Consider the following 17398-nt stretch of genomic DNA (forward strand, 5'->3'; position numbering starts at 1 on the left):
CCATGTGCTGGGGGCTGTTATTTATAGGGGGGGGGTCACCCCGACCTTGCTACAGGCAATAAAGTGTTGGAGAGGACCCCATCAGCATCCTGACCCCATTGCCCTCGATGCTGGCTCCATGCAGGAGCTGGGCATGGCATGGCCTGGTCCAGGAGGGTGGCCTTAGGGAGTGGGGTCTCCTTCCTCCTCCTCCTCTTCCTCCCATGCAGCTCATCCCTGCCTGCTCATGGGGTTGCCCCAAGCTCCAGCAAAGCATCCCCCCTGCATTGACAGCCTCAAGTCCCTTTGTTTGGGGATCCCAAAGCCCCTCGACCCCAAGACACCCCCAAATCACCCTTGGAGTCGCCCTGCTCCTGCTGGCACCCCCATCCTTCCCCTTCCCTCTGCCCCATACGGGGCTCAAACCATCCCCACAGCATCCTATGGGGACCACAGGGATGCGGCTCCCATCCAGCATCATCAGAGCAGCAGAGCCCAGACCCATAGGAACCCAAGCAGGCATCGGACTGCTATGGGTAAGCAAAGGCCCCCCAGGTAAAGGGGCTGCCCCAGTTTGGATGTGATGCTGCTTGCTCCGAGGCCATGCAAGGGGTCTGCTCCCCATCACCCCCATCAAGAACCAAAGGGCCTGGTGCTGGCTCCTCACAGCCCCATGCTCTGCTCCCTCCCCACCTCCCCATTCCTCATTCCTGCTCCATGCAAGCATCAAAGGATGCTCCAGGATGGAAGGTCCCCATCAGCCAATGTGGCTTCTCCTTGCTATGGGGCTTTCCTTCTGCTTCCTCTTTACCTGGGGGGTCTGACCCCATTAGGGTCAGCACAAAGCCCATACAACCCCCTGGGGATCCATAGGGATGGATGGGAGCTCGAGGCTCACCCAGTTCCATGGGTCCCTTCCATTGGGGTTCTTGTGTCCTGAGCACTGCCAGGGATGGGGCAGCCACAGCATCTCTGGGCACCCCTGTGCTATGGAAGAGCCCTTCAGGATGGGACCCAGTCTGGTCCCAGCACCCAACCCCCTTGCTCCAGTGCTAACTGGTGGCACATCCTCATGGTCACCATGGTCCTCCATGCCATGGGGTAGATCCGGATGCGAGAGCCCGCATCCCACCTCACAAGCATCCTCCTGCCCCCATCCCACCCCACAGGAGGAGGAAGGAGCCCCACGCTCTGCTCCATCACCCCATAGAGGTCCTAACACCTGAGCCCCACCGTGTGATGCTGTCCCAGCCCCATAATGGTGAAGATCCACATCCCACAGGCACTGAGCATGGTCCTGGTACCTCGCATCACCCCAAGGGATGCTGGAGGTGCACGGCACGGACCTCGCCACCCCCAGACCCCCCATTTCCTCCCTCTGAACGTGCAGGATGGAGCCACCCCATTGAGCTCCTCCGCCCCACGGCGCTGAGCTGGCTTCCTGCAGCCCCAACCACAGGCAGGGGGCAAAGAGCAGCGGGTACCGCGCTGGGTCACAGCCACACCATGGCCCTGAGCTGCTAGAAGGGGACGGGACCACGCACCCCACATCTTCCCCACCCCGTACCGCTATGGGGCTGCCCCACATCGGCTAAGGAGGATGGAGAGGATCTGCTTGCTCGTGGTGGCTCTTTTTGCTGCAGCATCTGGACAAGGTACATCAGCATCCTCATCCCTTCCCTCCCCATCGCTTGCTGTGGTCCAGGGTAAGGCATCCTTGGATGGGTGCTGTGTGGACAGGGATGGTGCTTGGGGAGGTGCTTGCCCTCCTTGTGCCCCTCATTGGGTGGGAGTAAGGGATACGGGGCTGGGAAGCCCTCAGGTCCATCCCACCTCCATCCCTGCAGGGACAAGGGGATGCTTTCCTGTTGCTGGCAGGACCAAACCCCCTCCTGGTGTCACCAGCATCACCCAGGGATGGTTTTGGTGATGATGCCCCTTGTTCCCCACTGTCCCCAGTGGGGGTTAGGGTGGTTTCACACCCATGAGGGTACCAGGAGCAGCCTTGGATCCATGGGGAACGGTCCCCATCACCGCTAACGGCTCCTTCCCATGCCTTCAATACGATGCTCTGGGCTCGAGCATGGTGCCAGCAACCCCAGGACCCCATGGAGCAGCTCATCCCGAGCTCCTACGTTCATCCCTATCCTTCTCCTTTAACACTAAGCCAAACCCCAATGCCTAAAGGGGTGTTTTCCCATTGAGACACCCACCCAATGCATCCCCTTAAACACCTACGGATGCCTCTCGCAGTGATGGATGAGCAAAGGTGGGAATGGGCTCCAGCAGTGATCCATGACCAAAGGTGGGAATGGGCTCCAAGAGGGATCCGTGACCAAGGACTGGGCTCCATCAGCACGATGGGAGGATGCAGCAGTGGCAAAAAGTGCCCTTTTTTGGTCAAAACTCATCTTTGCATGGTTTTGGTGGTGGTGATGCTGAAAGCACCTCAGCTTCAACCAGGGGGGTGGATCCTTCATCCCAAAGGAGCAATTGATGGGGTTGTCCAGTGATAACCATGGAGAAGTGGCTTGGATGTAGATGTGGGTTGAAAGGGATGGGAAAGAGGGGACAAGGAGGATGGGATCGAGCCTTTGGGGTGTCCTAAAGCCTGAAGCGGGACCTTGGTGGCAGCAGCATCACCTGGAGTGATGGTTCAGAGGGGATACAGGCGGATACAGGCAGCAACAGCCCCTCTCCATCAGCAGGAACAGCGAGCTGGGACACGGCAGCATCCCGGGATCGTGGTACCCAACGCTTCGGCTCCCCCACCCGTGAGTCCTGCCCCCCAAATCACCCCCTTTAGGGCCAGATTCTGCCTCCCCCATCCTATGAGCAGATCCCACACCGGGGTTTGGGCCTGGGGGACATTCCCATCCCAGGGTTGATGTAAGGCCATTGGGGTTGATGTTGAGGGGTGCAAGAAGGGGCCCCCCGTGGTGCCGTCCATTTTGTGCAGCTGGGGAAGCCATTTTGAGCATCCTTCCCTAAAACAGCATCATTTTATGGGTGCTCATTCCTGATCCCCATCCTCTTCCCCTTCCTCCTTGCAGCCCCCATGGATTCAACAGCATCCCCCAGCATCCCAACAGGGAACACCTCAGTGGCTCCAGGTGAGCAGCACAGGACCAGCATCCCATTGGGATGCTCCCATCGCATCCCATTGTTCCCAATGGGGACCCTCACCCTGTGCCTCCACAGGTCCCGGTGCGCTGCGGTTGGTGGGGGGCCAGAGCCGGTGCGAGGGCCGGGTGGAGATGAAGGAGGAAGAGGAGGGTGCATGGGGCACGGTGTGCGATGATGGATGGGACCTGGTTGATGCCGACGTCGTGTGCCGGCAACTACGGTGTGGCCGTGCCGTGAGCGCCCGCGGTGATGCCGTTTATGGCCGGGGTACCGGCTCCATCCTCCGGGATGAAATGGGGTGTAAAGGGCACGAGGAGCACCTGTGGGAATGCCCTGCGGCGCGGGAGCACGACTGCAGCCATAAGGAGGATGCTGGTGTGGTGTGCTCAGGTGGGTTGGTGGGATGGGGGCGGTGGAAGGGAACCATGGAGCAGGTCCCATCCAACCCAACCCATGATGGTTGCACTGGTGGGATGCATCGGAGCATCCCCAACTCCATGCATCCCTACAGAGCATCACCAGTGGCGGTTGTCAGGGCGACGGGATGGATGCGCCGGCCGGCTGGAGGTGCTGTTCCGTGGTACATGGAGCACCGTGTGTGACAGCGCCTGGTACGAGCTGGAGCGCCGGGTGCTGTGCGGCTCATTGGGATGTGGGGTCCCAATCCGGACCCTATCCTATGGGCACACGCTGCCGGGGAGGATGTTCTACAAGTGTGAGAGCCTCCAGCCATCGCTGGCCTATTGCCACTGGGTGTTCAATAAGTCATCTCCTTGCTACCAGTCCCGGGCGGCTGGGGTTGTGTGCAATGGTATGGGGTCCCCATCCTGCTGCTCTCAGTGCCTTGGTGGGTATCGGGGTGCTGAGTGTTCACCCATGGGGACCCCCATCCTTATCCCCTCCTTCCAGGCTCCTTGGGTTTGCAGACCCCGACCCCGATGGCAACGGTGACACCGAACACCACGGTCCTGAGAGGTGAGCATCCCATTCCCCCCACCCTGCATCCCGTTAACGGATGCTCCCCATCCCTGTATCCCGAGCTGTGCCCGTTCTCTATCCCAGCTGATGGAGGCTCCTCGGATGCAGGATCCGGCTCCCATCTCCATGTGTCCCTCCTCATCCTCTGCTTGGTGCTGGCAGCGCTGCTCCTCCTCACCCTGGTGGCCTTCACCGCTGCCCTGCTGAGGGTGAGGAAGAGGAGCGGTAAGGAACCCATATAGGGGCACAGCAGGCTCTGCCCATGGATGGGGCGATGCTTCCAGCCCATCCATGGCCATTGCATCCCCATTGTCCCATAGCCCACACCGTGGCCTCCCTCGGGCTTCCTGGACCGGTCCTGCTGACCCACAGCGCCCAGCACCCCACTGTGTCCCCCAGGACCTCCAATGACTACAGGGAGATGCCCCCGAGCGCTCCCAAAGGACCAGGTCTGTCCTGACCCCATTCCCTATGGGCAATGGGTGTCCCATCCCCATCTCACCCCTGCATCCCGCTGCTCGCAGCCCATCCCGAGGACCCCGACTCCGATTCTGACTATGAACACTATGACTTCAGCACCAAGCCCCCCATGGCCCTGTCCACCTTCCACAGTGAGCAGCGCACCCACCACGGGACCCCCATCGCCCCCATCCATGGGGTGGCCCCACTGATGGCCCCTCCATCCCTTCCCCATAGATTCCCTGCGGCGGCAGCCCCAGGAGCAGCTCCTCCTGCTGATGCCCAAGAGGGATGGGATGGAGCCGTTCACTGAGGAGGGTAGGAGGTGATGGGGGGCATCCCATATCAGGTGCTGGGTGCTCATCCCATATCAGGTGCTGGGTGCTCATCCCGTATCAGGTGCTGGGTGCTCATCCCATATGATGTGCTGGGTGCTCATCCCATATGATGTGCTGGGTGCTCATCCCGTATGATGTGCTGGGTGCTCATCCCATATCAGGTGATGGGTGCTCATCCCATATGATGTGCTGGGTGCTCATCCCATATTGCATCCTATAGTGTGGGTGCTCACCTATGATGTGTGGGTGCTCATCCCTTGTGTGGGTGTTTGTGTGGTGTTTTGTTGGTATGATGTGCTGGGTGCTCATCCCATATGATGTGCTGGGTGCTCATCCCATATGATGTGCTGGGTGCTCATCCCGTATGATGTGCTGGGTGCTCATCCCATATGATGTGCTGGGTGCTCATCCCATATCAGGTGATGGGTGCTCATCCCATATGATGTGCTGGGTGCTCATCCCATATGACGTACTGGGTGCCACCAGCAGTATGGGGCTGATGTCCCTGTATCCCACAGCACCAGCCAGGCCAGGATCCACATCCCATGGCACCACCTCCACCTCTTCCTCCGTGTCCATGGAGCCCTATTGCAACGGCACCGTGTCCCCATCGGTCTGCATGGGGCACCCTGACAGCAGCACCCAGCGGCACATGGCACCCACTGCCCACGGCTGCACCGGCTCCGGTGGGTGCTGCTGGAGGGATGGGTGGCCATGGGGACCCCAAGGGAATGGGATGGGAACAGCCCTGGGGAGGGGACCATAAGGATGGAAGGGGATGGAAGCAGGGATGGATGGAGATGGGAGTAGGAATAGGGACAGGGATGGAGATAGGCCTTGAGGGGGGAAATGGGGTGGGGGACTCCAAGGATAGGAGGAGGGATGGGGATGGAAGCAGGGATGGAGGGACCCCAAAGATGGATGGAGGGATGGAGAGATCCTATAGGATGAGAGCAGTGATGGGGACAGACATGGAGAGGGGAATGGGGGTGAAGGGGCCACAAGGATGGGAGAGACCCCAGGGGATGGGAATAGGGATGGGGACAGCTCTGGGGAGAGGAATTGGGGTCGGGGGTCCCCAAGGATGGGGATGGAAGCAGAGATGGGAGTAGGGATGGGGACAGCCCTGGGGAGGGGAACTGGTGTGGGGGGACCCTAAGGATGGGAGAGGGGTTGGGACGGGTATAGGGATGAAGAGACCCCATGGGATGGAGCAGGGAGGGCTGGTACCAATCTGACCCCATCTCCACAGCGCCCCACATGCCCCCCCCAGCGCTGCCCCATAGGGGATGTGGGGGGGTCCCCATATCCACAGCAGCCCCCGATGCCAGCGACAGCTCCAGCACCTCCTCGGGGGAGTGGTCCGAGAGCCAGGGCATGGAGACACCGGGGGACCCAGCCCCATGGATGGGGGGGGACCCGGCCCCATGGATGGGGGGGGACCCCTCCGAAGGCAGTGACTACGATGACATCCAGGGCTCCTTGTACTGAGGGGCCCAATGGGGGCCCTGGCACTGCTGGGTCTCCCCCATCCATCTCCTCCATCCTGGGGTCAGACACTGGTGCTGGTGCTGCTCCAGTGCACTGTGATGGGTTATGTGCTCCCATTAAAAGCTTTTCCCACTGGATTCCTGCGTCCCTTGGTCATGGAGGTCACCAGCCCCATAAGGAGCCTGGGACACCAATGGGTCCCAGTTGGGGGATAAGTGGCCCAAAGTGGTCCTTCCTGTGGTCGCAGCCATGGTGAGGAGCAGACCAGACCCATGGCATGATCCAGCCCCATAGCATTGAAGTGGCCATCAGTGCAGGGGGAACATGAAGTAGTGGTGTCCCACAGTGTTCCCATCACTCCATGGTGACACAGTGATGGATACAGAGGTTACTGGTCCACGGTCCTCCCCATCCATTTCCATCATCTCCATCACCTCCATCTCCATCATTTCCCACTGTGCTGGGGGACTCAAGGGATGCTGGCACCAGGGTCCAAACCCAAGCACACTGAATGATGCTGGATGTATGGTGGTGCTGTGGGGCCTGGACCCTTCTCACCCCCATATGGGGCTGTGAGAGAGACACCGAGGTGGGATAGAGCCCACATCCAGCCCAGGGTGGGTTTATCCCCCTCACCCAGAGCCCAGGAGGTGGGATATGGGTCCCAAGGCATGGATCCTCCCATGCAGCATCCCCCATGCTGGGGTGGAAGCTGCAGCATCCCCTGGTCCAGCCAAGCCCTGGTAGGATGCAGAGCAAGGGAACATCACCCGGTGCCAGGCACCACCCCACTGTGGTGTGGGGGCTGTACGAGACACAGTCTCTGTGGGGGGGACCCCATGGGCCATGCAGCCCATGGGGATGGTCCCCACCACTCCATCACCTCCATCACCATAATCTCTATTCCCATCACCTCCATGTCCATTGTTTCCATCATCTCCATCGTCTCCATCACCTCCATCTCCATTGTTTCCATCTACCCTCTCCATCTCCATCATCTCCACCATTTCCATCTCTATTATTTCCATATCCATTATTTCCACCTCCATCACCTTCACCTCCACCACCTCCACCTCCATTACATCCATCTCCATCATCTCCGTCTCCACCTCCACCTCCATCTCCATCATCTCTATCCCCATCATTTCCACCTCCATCACCTCCATCTCTGTAATTTCCAACTCCATCACGTCCATCTCCATGTCCATCTCCATCTCCATCATCTCTATCTCCATCATTTCCATCACCTCCATCACCTCCACCTCCACTTCTACCTCCATCACCTCCATCTCTATCTCCATCTTTTTCACCTCCATCACCTCCATCTCCACTTCTACCTCCATCACCTCCATCTCCATCTTTTTCACCTCCATCACCTCCATCTCCATCATTTCCATCTCCATCACCCCCATCTCTGTAATTTCCATCTCCATCACTTCCATCTCTGTTCATCACCTCCATCTCCATCACCTCCATCACCTCCATCTCCATCACCTCCATCTCTGTAATTTCCATCTCAATCACCTCCATCTCTGTGTTCATCCCCTCCATCTCCACCATTTCCATCTATCACCTCCATCACTTCCATCTCCATCACCTCCATCTCCACCATTTCCATCTATCACCTCCATCACTTCCATCTCCATCACCTCCATCTCCACCATTTCCATCTCCACCCCCTCCACCTCCATCTCCACCATTTCCATCTATCACCTCCATCACTTCCATCTCCATCTCCATCCCCTCCATCTCCATCTCCACCATTTCCATCTATCAACTCCATCACTTCCATCTCCATCACCTCCATCTCCACCATTTCCATCTCCATCACCTCCATCCCCTCCATCTCCATCACCTCCATCACCTCCATCTCCACCATTTCCATCTATCACCTCCATCCCCTCCATCTCCATCTCCATCCCCTCCATCTCCATCTCCACCATTTCCATCTGTCACCTCCATCACTTCCATCTCCATCCCCTCCATCTCCATCTCCATCCCCTCCATCTCCACCATTTCCATCTCTCCCCTCCACCCCCTCCTCCCCAGGACGAGGTGGAGCCGCAGCAGAGCCTGCCCCATGGAAACTGCCTCCCCACCACATCCTCCAGCTCCTCACCGAGGCGAGAGGCTCCCCACAAAGGGGCTGCACCGCAACAACGGCGCCGGAAGCACCAGAATAGCACCAAAACCCCACACAAAGGGATGGGAGCGAGGAGATGGGTGCCAGCAACCAGCGGGGACAATGGGGTGCCCCACACCCCCACTGCTGTGCCTGTGTGATGCATTCACGCTCAGGACCACTTGGTGCTCCCCATCCCGCCCTGGGGGATGCTGATGCTCCCATTTAGGGTACCAGTGCCCTTGGGGTATCAATGCGCAAGGAGGGGACACCCCGATTCCCACTGGGAATGTGTCCCCTCCAGGTCCATCGAGGCCATGGGGAAGATGCTCTCCTGCATCAGGCTCTTCCCACTGCAGCAGTGTTGGAGCCGACAACCCCATTCCTGCATCACCAAATGCATCCCCTGCCTCTCCAAAGGGAGCCTGTGAGCGCATCCCATCGCTCCCCCCTCCACCAGGCACCCATGGGAGATGCTGCAATCACCCCTATGGTGATGGCACCCCCTGCAGCAAGGAGGGATGCTCTAACCCTGCCTGCACCTCCAGAGGGGCTGGAGGGGGTCAGGGAGCCTTGGGTAACACATGGGAGGTGGAGCTGCCCCATCCTGGCTTGCATAGGGTGCATCATAGTCTGTTTGGGGTGATGGGGCTCAGCTCCTGCCCATAGGACTGAGCCCTATGGAAAGGGTTAATCCCAGAGCAAGGCTTGCATCCCTATCCCAAAGCATTGCCTGCTGCAAGGGGCTGGGATGCAGCGGGGTTATCCCCAGGGATGCTGCAGATGGGATGCTCATGGTGCTGGCATCACCCTGCATCACTGCCTGCACCCAGCACCCACAGACACCGCAGCACCCAATGAGCATCCTCTTGTGTCATGGAAAACCTTCAACCCAAAGGGCAGGAAACTCCCAGGGGAACCAGAGCATCCGGATGCCCATGGAGGGGATGGGAGCTCTCATAACCCCACTGCACCGCTTGGGATGCTTCATTGCCTGCCCCCCCAGGGCTCCATCCTATTGCTGTGTCAATGGGAGCAGCGCGCATGACCTGGATTCACAGGGGTTCAATAGCACCGGATCAATGCCCTGACCCTTCCTGCTGTGCCCCATGTGTGTCCTTGTGGGGTGACACAGGGATGCGGAGGGGCAGCGCTGGGGAGAAGAGGGGATGTGCCCTAGGGAAAGCCTTCCCCATCCAACAGCACGTGGGGCCATAGCGGGGCTTTGGGTGCTGGGGTGGCTTGGAGTGGTGTGGGATGGGATCAGAGAACCATGGGATGGGTTGGAGCTTAAAGAGCATCCAATTCCAATCCCAACCCTTTCCATTGGAGCAGGGTGCTCCAAGCCCATGGGGCATTGAACACTGACAGGGATGGGGCTTCTCTGGGCACCCTCATAGGGAAGGATTCCTTCCTTACATCCAAGCTGCATCCCCCCTGTTTCACTCTGAACCCATCACCCCTCATCCATCACTCCCATCCCTGATGGAGAATCCATCCCCAGCATCCCTGCATCCCCATCACACACTGAAGCTGCTCTGAGCTCCCCAGTCAGCCCCAGTGCTCCCAGCCTGGCTCCATCCCAATGTGCCATGCTGTGCTATGGGTGTCCTGCATCCCCTCATCCACAGCACCCAACCATGGCACGTTTCCTGCCCTGGTGCCTCTCACCTCCATTGGTGACCGCGGATGGTGGTGATGGGGATGCTGCAACCAGCACACACTGAGGAGGAGGAGGAAGCACCAACAGAACCAGTGCTTGGGTTAATGGTTACACTGGTTTCCCCACACAATCCAGTGCGTTTGCTCCCGAAACACCTTACTGGGAGCTTCTCCTCCCATCTCTGTCCCCCCCAGTGCCCCCCATGATGCTCCCATCCCTGTCTCCATCCCTACCCCAAGTGCCCTGCAGAGATTGCGGGCACCCAGGAAGGGGATGAGCACCGAGCCCCCCATCTCCCCCCATACCCTTTACAGGACGTGGGGAGGCAGCTTCAAACAAGGCCAGAAGTGACGCAGAAAACCACAGAGGGAGGAAACCAGCCTCTGCCTGCCTGCCCCACGCCCCGGCCCCATAGCAGCATCCCGGGGCCGGCCGTGCCGATGGCATCCTGGAGCCTGCTGCTGCTGCTCCTGGGGATGTGGGGTGAGTGCTGGGGCTATGGGGCTCATGGGGATGGAGCCGGCTTTTGGGGTGATTCAAAGCACATGGGGATCCCCCCTTCTCCCTCCTGGTTTGCTGTTGGGAGTAATTGGGGGGGCTCAGGGTTGTGGTTTCTTATGGGGATCGCTGGTGATCATTTGGGGGTAACCCAAAGCACGGGGGGTCTGGACAGGGAAGGGTCCTAGGGGTCCCCAGGGTGCGCATCCATCCATCCCTCCATCCTCATTCCCAGCTCATTCCATCCCCAGCTGAGCCAGGAAGTGCTCTCCTATTGCCAAGGAATAACCCAGCACGATCCAAGCACCCCCCAACCAATGGGGTTTGGGGACATGGGTGCCCCCCCAGCCGGGTATGGCACAAACAAGGAGCTCCTAGCCACCATCACCAGCTTCCACCCACCAGCAGCACCATTACATGGGCACAAGGCTGATCTGAGCCCCCAGAATGCCCTTTTCTCCCCCAAAATAACCACTGAGAGGCTGCAAGCTGGGAGCTGCTGCCCCGGGTGGGGGGATCCCACGTCCCCTGGGGTGAGGAGCTCGACTGATGCTCTATCCCCATCTTCCTTGCAGCCGTCACCAGCCATGGAGGAGCTGCCCCGAGCACTGGAGGTAAGAGCAGGGATGGGGACCACGCTATGGCTTCATTAGCATCCCTTTTGCCATGGCTTCATTAGCATCCCTTTTGCCATGGCTTCATTAGCATCCCTTCGGCCATGGCTCTATCAGCATCCCTTTGGCCATGGCTCCATCAGCATCCCTTTGGCCATGGCTCCATCAGCATCCCTTTGGCCATGGCTCCATCAGCATCCCTTTATCCATGGCTTCATCAGCATCCCTTTGGCCATGGCTTCATCAGCATCCCTTTATCCATGGCTCTTGGTGGTCATCAGCATCCCTTTGGCATGGCTTCTACATCCCTTTGGCCATCCCAGTCCCTTGGCCTGTCTTAGCATCCCTTTGGCCATGGCTCCATCAGCATCCCTTTCGCCATGGCTCCATCAGCATCCCTTTGGCCATGGCTTCGTTAGCATCCCTTCGGCCATGGCTCCATCAGCATCCCTTTGGCCATGGCTCCATCAGCATCCCTTTGGCCATGGCTCCATCAGCATCCCTTTGGCCATGGCTCCACCAGCATCCCTTTGTCCATGGCTCCATCAGCATCCCTTTGTCCATGGCTCCATCAGCATCCCTTTGTCCATGGCTCCATCAGCATCCCTTTGGCCATGGCTCCATCAGCATCCCTTTGGCCATGGCTCCATCAGCATCCCTTTTGCCATGGCTCCATCAGCATCCCTTTATCCATGGCTCCATCAGCATCCCTTTGGCCATGGCTTCATCAGCATCCCTTTGTCCATGGCTTCATCAGCATCCCTTTGGCCATGGCTCCATCAGCATCCCTTTATCCATGGCTCCATCAGCATCCCTTTGGCCATGGCCTTCCCCAAGAAGCCCTGGTGGGGACATGCCCATGGCAAACTCACTGTGGATGGAAGTAAATCCCCTTCCACCCTAGCTTTCCCCACAGAACCCAGGCTGCGCCTCACTGGCGGCGGGTGCCGCTGCTCCGGGATGCTGGAAGTGAACTGGGATGGCAAATGGAGCCGCGTGTGCCAGGATGCTGTGACTGGATCCGGTGCCGATGGCATGTGCCGGAGGCTGGGCTGCGGTCCCCCCATCACCGGTCCCCTCCGCCTTGTGCTCACCAATGGGAAGGAGCCGTCCCTGGACCCGCTGCGGTGCCTGATGCAGGTGGATGCTCCAATGGGATGCGTTTGGGAGCCGGCAAACTGCACGGAGCATGCGGTCCTCACCTGCAGCGGTGAGTATGGATCCCAGCCCTGGGTACCAGCATCCCCATGGACCTGGCCCCTCTCTTCAGCCATAGAACCATGGGATGGGGTGGGATGATCACCTGCAGCGGTGAGTATGGATCCCAGGCCTGGGTACCAGCATCCCCATGGACCTGGCCCCTCTCTTCAGCCATAGAACCATGGGATGGGGTGGGATGATCACCTGCAGCGGTGAGTATGGATCCCAGCCCTGGGTACCAGCATCCCCATGGACCTGGCCCCTCTCTTCAGCCATAGAACCATGGGATGGGGTGGGATGAAGGGAGCTTAAAGCTCATCCATTTCCAACCCCAACCCCTTCCACTGGAGCAGAGTGCTCCAAACCCCTGTATCCAACCTGGCCTTGGGATGGGGCAGCCACAGCTTCTCTGGGCACCCTCATAGTGAAGGATTCCTTCCTTACATCCAATCTGGATCCCCCCTGAACCCATCACCCCTGCCCTTACCCCTCCATAACCACTTTATCCTTGCTTCAGAGCCAGCAAAAACCACCCCAGTGCCTCCTCCAGTCACCACACCAGAGCCCACCGGTAAGGCCCCAGTCTGGGTATGACAGAACGGGTTGAAGAAGCAACACCCAACCCAGACCCCCTTTGTTGATGCCTTCACCCCATTGACAGCGTTTGGGGTCAGAAAGTGATGCTTTGGGGGACTTATTGCTTTATAATGTAATGACCCCCCCATATTCCTCCCAGGGCCCCCCCGGCTGCGCCTGGTGGACGGTGATACTGGTTGCTCTGGTTTCCTGGAGCTGCACAAGGCTGGGATGTGGGGCTCGGTGGCCGCGGGCCGGAGCATCCCAGCGGCACTGGCGACCCACGTATGTGGGGCTCTGGGTTGTGGGAGCGCCCTGCACGGCTCCATCCCACCACCACCACCGCCGCGGTGGGGCAGCCCCATAGCGGTGCAATGGGAGGTGATGGAGCCCTGTGGGAGCCCCCATGTCTTTGAGTGCTTCAATGGGAGCAGTGGGAGGAGCGGAGCGGAGCCTGCGTTCATCCGGTGCTCCGGTGAGTGCCATGGCCACCGTTGGGGCTTGGATACGGGGATGCTGGGATGGGGTGGGAGTGATGGGAGCAGCTCCCATTCCGCAGCAAGGGGATGATGCCAAGGTCCTTTCCAACCCAAAGGGCTCTGTGCTATCCCTATGGAGCTGCATGGGGCTGGAAGGAGAGCGGTGAGGAGCATGGATCCATGGGATGGGTTGGGATGAAGGGAGCTTAAAGCTCATCCAGTCCCAACCGCAGCACCTTCCACTGGAGCAGGATGCTCCAAGCCCCTGTATCCTTGAGCACTGCCAGGGATGGGGCAGCCACAGCTTCTCTGGGTATTCTCCTTCCCAAAGCATTCCCACTGGGATTTTGGGATGAGCGGCAGCATCTTGCAAAGCCATGGCCCCAGATCAATGCATTCTCCCTATGGAACAAAGGGGAAGCGGAGATGCCAGGCGCTGATCCCGAGGGATGCAGGCTCACACATGGGCAGCATCCCAAGCCCTGGCAGCCAGTTCCAATGCATCCCTATGGATCTGATCCCTCTTTTCCCCCCCTTTCTCCCCAGATTCCCAACCCAAGGCCCTGCGGAGGCTGGCATCCGGCCCCACACCATGCGAAGGGGACATCGAGGTCTTCCATAGGGGCCATTGGAGGGTGCTGTGTGACAACAGGACCCTGCGGGCGCAATGGGGCAGGGAGCTGTGCCAGGAGCTGCGCTGCGGGAACCTCTCATCCAGCACCAAAACCCAGGACCCCCCTTCCATAGGGGTCACTTGTGGGGTGCCCAACCTGCACCTCTGCCCCCTTAGGGACACCCCGAGCTGCTCCAGCATCCGGGTCGTGTGTAAGCCGCTGGGTGATGCTGAGCCCTATGGGGGGACATTGGGGCAAAGGGGATGTGTCCAATGGGTGCTCAAGCTCCCAGCATCAGCAGCAAGGGTCTCATTCGGTGCCATTGGTGCTCTGTCCCCAGGCCAGGACTCGAAGCCGCATCCCAGTGGTCCAGCTGTGGGTACCATCGCGAGCATCTGCCTGGCCCTGCTGCTCCTCAGCATCCTCTTGTTCCTCTGTGGTCCTCCAGTGTGCAGGGGGCTGATGAAGAGAAGTAGGGGTCATGTCTGCATCCCTCCATCCTCTCCCCTCTGCTGTGCATCCATCCCTGCCTGCTCCTCCATCAAGGGAGATGCTCCCCACTGATCCCTATTATCCCTGAGCCTGCCCCATATGGGGTGGGCACAGAGAAAGGGATGGAAGGGGATTAAGCACTGAGCACACACAATAGAGCAAACAGAAGGGATTGAGGAAGGGATTAAGAGGAGGAGGTTATGGGGATCACATATAGGGCTGGTAGGGGGGGATAGGAGCTGGAGGAGGAGGCGGCATTGGGGCCATGGGATGCTCCCCATCGCATCGCCTGCCTCTGCCCTCCAGGGTCCAGGAGGAAGCAGCGCCAATGGATCGGCCCCACGGGGCTCAACCAGACGGGTGAGGGGATGGGGGTGGGATGGGGATGGTGTGGGCTGAACTCTTGCTGATTTGGGGCTGGTTTGGGCTGGTTTGGGGCTGGTTTGGGTTGATTTGGGATGGTTTGGGGCTGGTTTGGGCTGGTTTGGGGCTGGTTTGGGTTGATTTGGGGCTGGTTTGGGCTGGTTTGGGGCTGGTTTGGGTTGATTTGGGATGGTTTGGGGCTGTTTTGGGCTGATTTGGGGCTGGTTTGGGTTGATTTGGGGCTGGTTTGGGGCTGGTTTGGGCTGATTTGGGGCTGGTTTGGGTTGATTTGGGATGGTTTGGGGCTGATTTGGGTCTGTTTTGGGCTGGTTTTGGGCTGGTTTGGGGCTGGTTTGGGGCTGATTTGGGGCTGGTTTGGGATGATTTGGGGCCGATTTGGGGCTGGTTTGGGTTGATTTGGGATGGTTTGGGGCTGATTTGGGTCTGTTTTGGGCTGGTTTTGGGCTGATTTGGGGCTGGTTTCGGTCTGGTTTCGGGCTGATTTGGGGCTGGTTTGAGCTGATTTCTTGCTGGTTTGGGGCTGATTTGGGGCTGGTTTGGGCTGATTTTGGGCTGGTTTGCAGCTGGTTTGGGGCTGATTTGGGCTGATTTGGGTTGATTTGGGGCTGGTTTGGGCTGATTTGGGGCTGGTTTGGGCTGGTTTCTTGCTGGTTTGGGCTGATTTGGGGCTGGTTTGGGGCTGGTTTGGGGCTGGTTTGGGGCTGGTTTTGGGCTGATTTGGGGCTGGTTTTGCGCTGATCTGGGCTGATTTGGGGCTGATTTGAGGCTGATTTGGAGCTGGTTTGGGCTGATTTGGGGCTGATTTCTTGCTGATTTGGAGCCGATTTGGGGCTGATTTGGGGCCAGTTTGGGGCTGATTTGGTTCTGGTTTCTTGCTGATTTTGGCTGGTTTGGGCTGATTTGGGTCTGTTTTGGGCTGATTTGGGGCTGATTTGAGGCTGATTTGGGGCCCGCAGCAGGCAGAGCTCTCCCCTTCCCTTCCACCAACTTGACCCCTCGCACGCTGTGACCCCGACCCCACTGCTTTCCCTCAGCCCCTTCCCCTGCAGGCAGCATCACCCCACGGGGCTGCTCCATCCCCAAACCCCCCCATCCCCATCCCCATCCCATTCCCACCTCTTCCCATCTCCCCCAGTCTCCTTCCACCGCACCAGCACCGCCCCACCGAGACCACGGCTGCAGGGGGGGGACAACGACTACGCTGAGCCCCCCCAGCAGAGCCCTGACCCCTCGGGGTACCCAGGTGAGTGCGGGGGGATGCTGGGACCCCGCTCCTCAATGCTCCATTCCCAATGGGAAGGAAGGAGCCGTTGTGAGCCTGCATCCATCACCCCCCCACAGCCCTAGAGGGAGCTTTGGGACCTTCCAAGCCTATGGATAACTCCTCGGAGAGCGACTACGAGCTGAGCTCTGCACGCAGAGTGTGAGCCCCAGCCCATCCATCCCCTTGCTCAGGGTATGGGGCAGCAAAGCTCTGTTATTGATCTCTTTTAGTGCCTTTCCCTGCGTTCTATGGGGCGGGGGGGGGTGAACTTTGTCTCCTTCATCAGTCCCCCTTTTCCATGTGGGAAAAAGGGAGGGATGAAGCATAGGGAGCAAATGGATCAAGTAGATGTCCCTGCCTATGGTAAAGGTGGAAGGGGATGACCTTGGAAGGTCTTTCCCAACCCAAACCCTCCTGTGTTGCTATGCAATGATGGGTGAATGGGGAGTGATGGAGGATGCTGGCACAGAGAAGCTGTGGCTGCCCCATCCCAAGGGGACAGAGGGGCTTGGAGCACCCTGCTCCAATGGAAGGGGTTGGGACCCCATGGCCTTTAAGTTCCCTTCATCCCAACCCATTCCATGACTCTAAGAGATGCTCCCCTAGAGGGAAGCCTGCATCCCTCAAGGGATGGGATGAGCTCTCCTATGAGCACATGCAGCTCAGCTTGAAGCCATCCCAAACCCAGCTTTGGCTGCTCAAGCCCCATCTAAGGAGGCTTCCCCTTGCTTGTGAGCTTCTCCCATTGGGGAGTGTGAGGAGAAGGGGGTTTAAGCTCTTTGTATGGCTTCAAGAGGCAGATTCATACCTGCATGAATGGTGTGGCCATGCTTTGATCCCTATGGAACAGCATCACTGCCTTCTCCATGCCTCCAATCCCAGATCCATCCCACTCTGCTCCTTAGCCAGGCCAGGCTGAAAGCAGATGGGGCTGCCCTGTGCCAAGAAGCTTCAGGACAAAGGCCGCGAGCCCCCCATCTGCCTGATCCCATTGGAGCTGTGAAACAGGGATGTGAGGAGCAGGGAGGGTGGAATTCCTGGCAATGGGTTGGGTATTTAATAACCAACAACCACGGTGATAAAATTGGGAATTTTTATAGGAATTACATCTTGTTTCCTTC

General features: G+C 59.0%; 2 protein-coding genes across 2 annotated transcripts; both read left to right on the forward strand.

The window, feature by feature from the left end:
- The first annotated feature begins 3037 nt into the window (after positions 1-3037).
- CD6 (CD6 molecule) lies at positions 3038-6408 on the forward strand. The gene is made up of 10 exons (XM_061348446.1): positions 3038-3092; positions 3181-3495; positions 3617-3916; positions 4015-4080; positions 4168-4308; positions 4404-4532; positions 4608-4694; positions 4780-4860; positions 5399-5566; positions 6133-6408. The coding sequence occupies exons 1-10, from the start codon at positions 3038-3040 to the stop codon at positions 6369-6371; spliced, it is 1581 nt and encodes a 526-aa protein (XP_061204430.1). The 3' UTR covers positions 6372-6408.
- Positions 6409-12090: 5682 nt separating this feature from the next.
- On the forward strand, positions 12091-16440 carry CD5 (CD5 molecule). Its single transcript, XM_061348447.1, has 8 exons — positions 12091-12478; positions 12986-13039; positions 13205-13519; positions 14070-14348; positions 14478-14609; positions 14936-14989; positions 16149-16256; positions 16355-16440. The coding sequence occupies exons 1-8, from the start codon at positions 12091-12093 to the stop codon at positions 16438-16440; spliced, it is 1416 nt and encodes a 471-aa protein (XP_061204431.1).
- Positions 16441-17398: the final 958 nt, after the last annotated feature.

This window comes from Neopsephotus bourkii, unplaced genomic scaffold (assembly GCF_033783945.1).
Source record: "Neopsephotus bourkii isolate Nb327-2 ecotype Australia unplaced genomic scaffold, CSIRO-AGI_Nbou_v1 NB_358, whole genome shotgun sequence".
NCBI lineage: Eukaryota > Metazoa > Chordata > Aves > Psittaciformes > Psittacidae > Neopsephotus > Neopsephotus bourkii.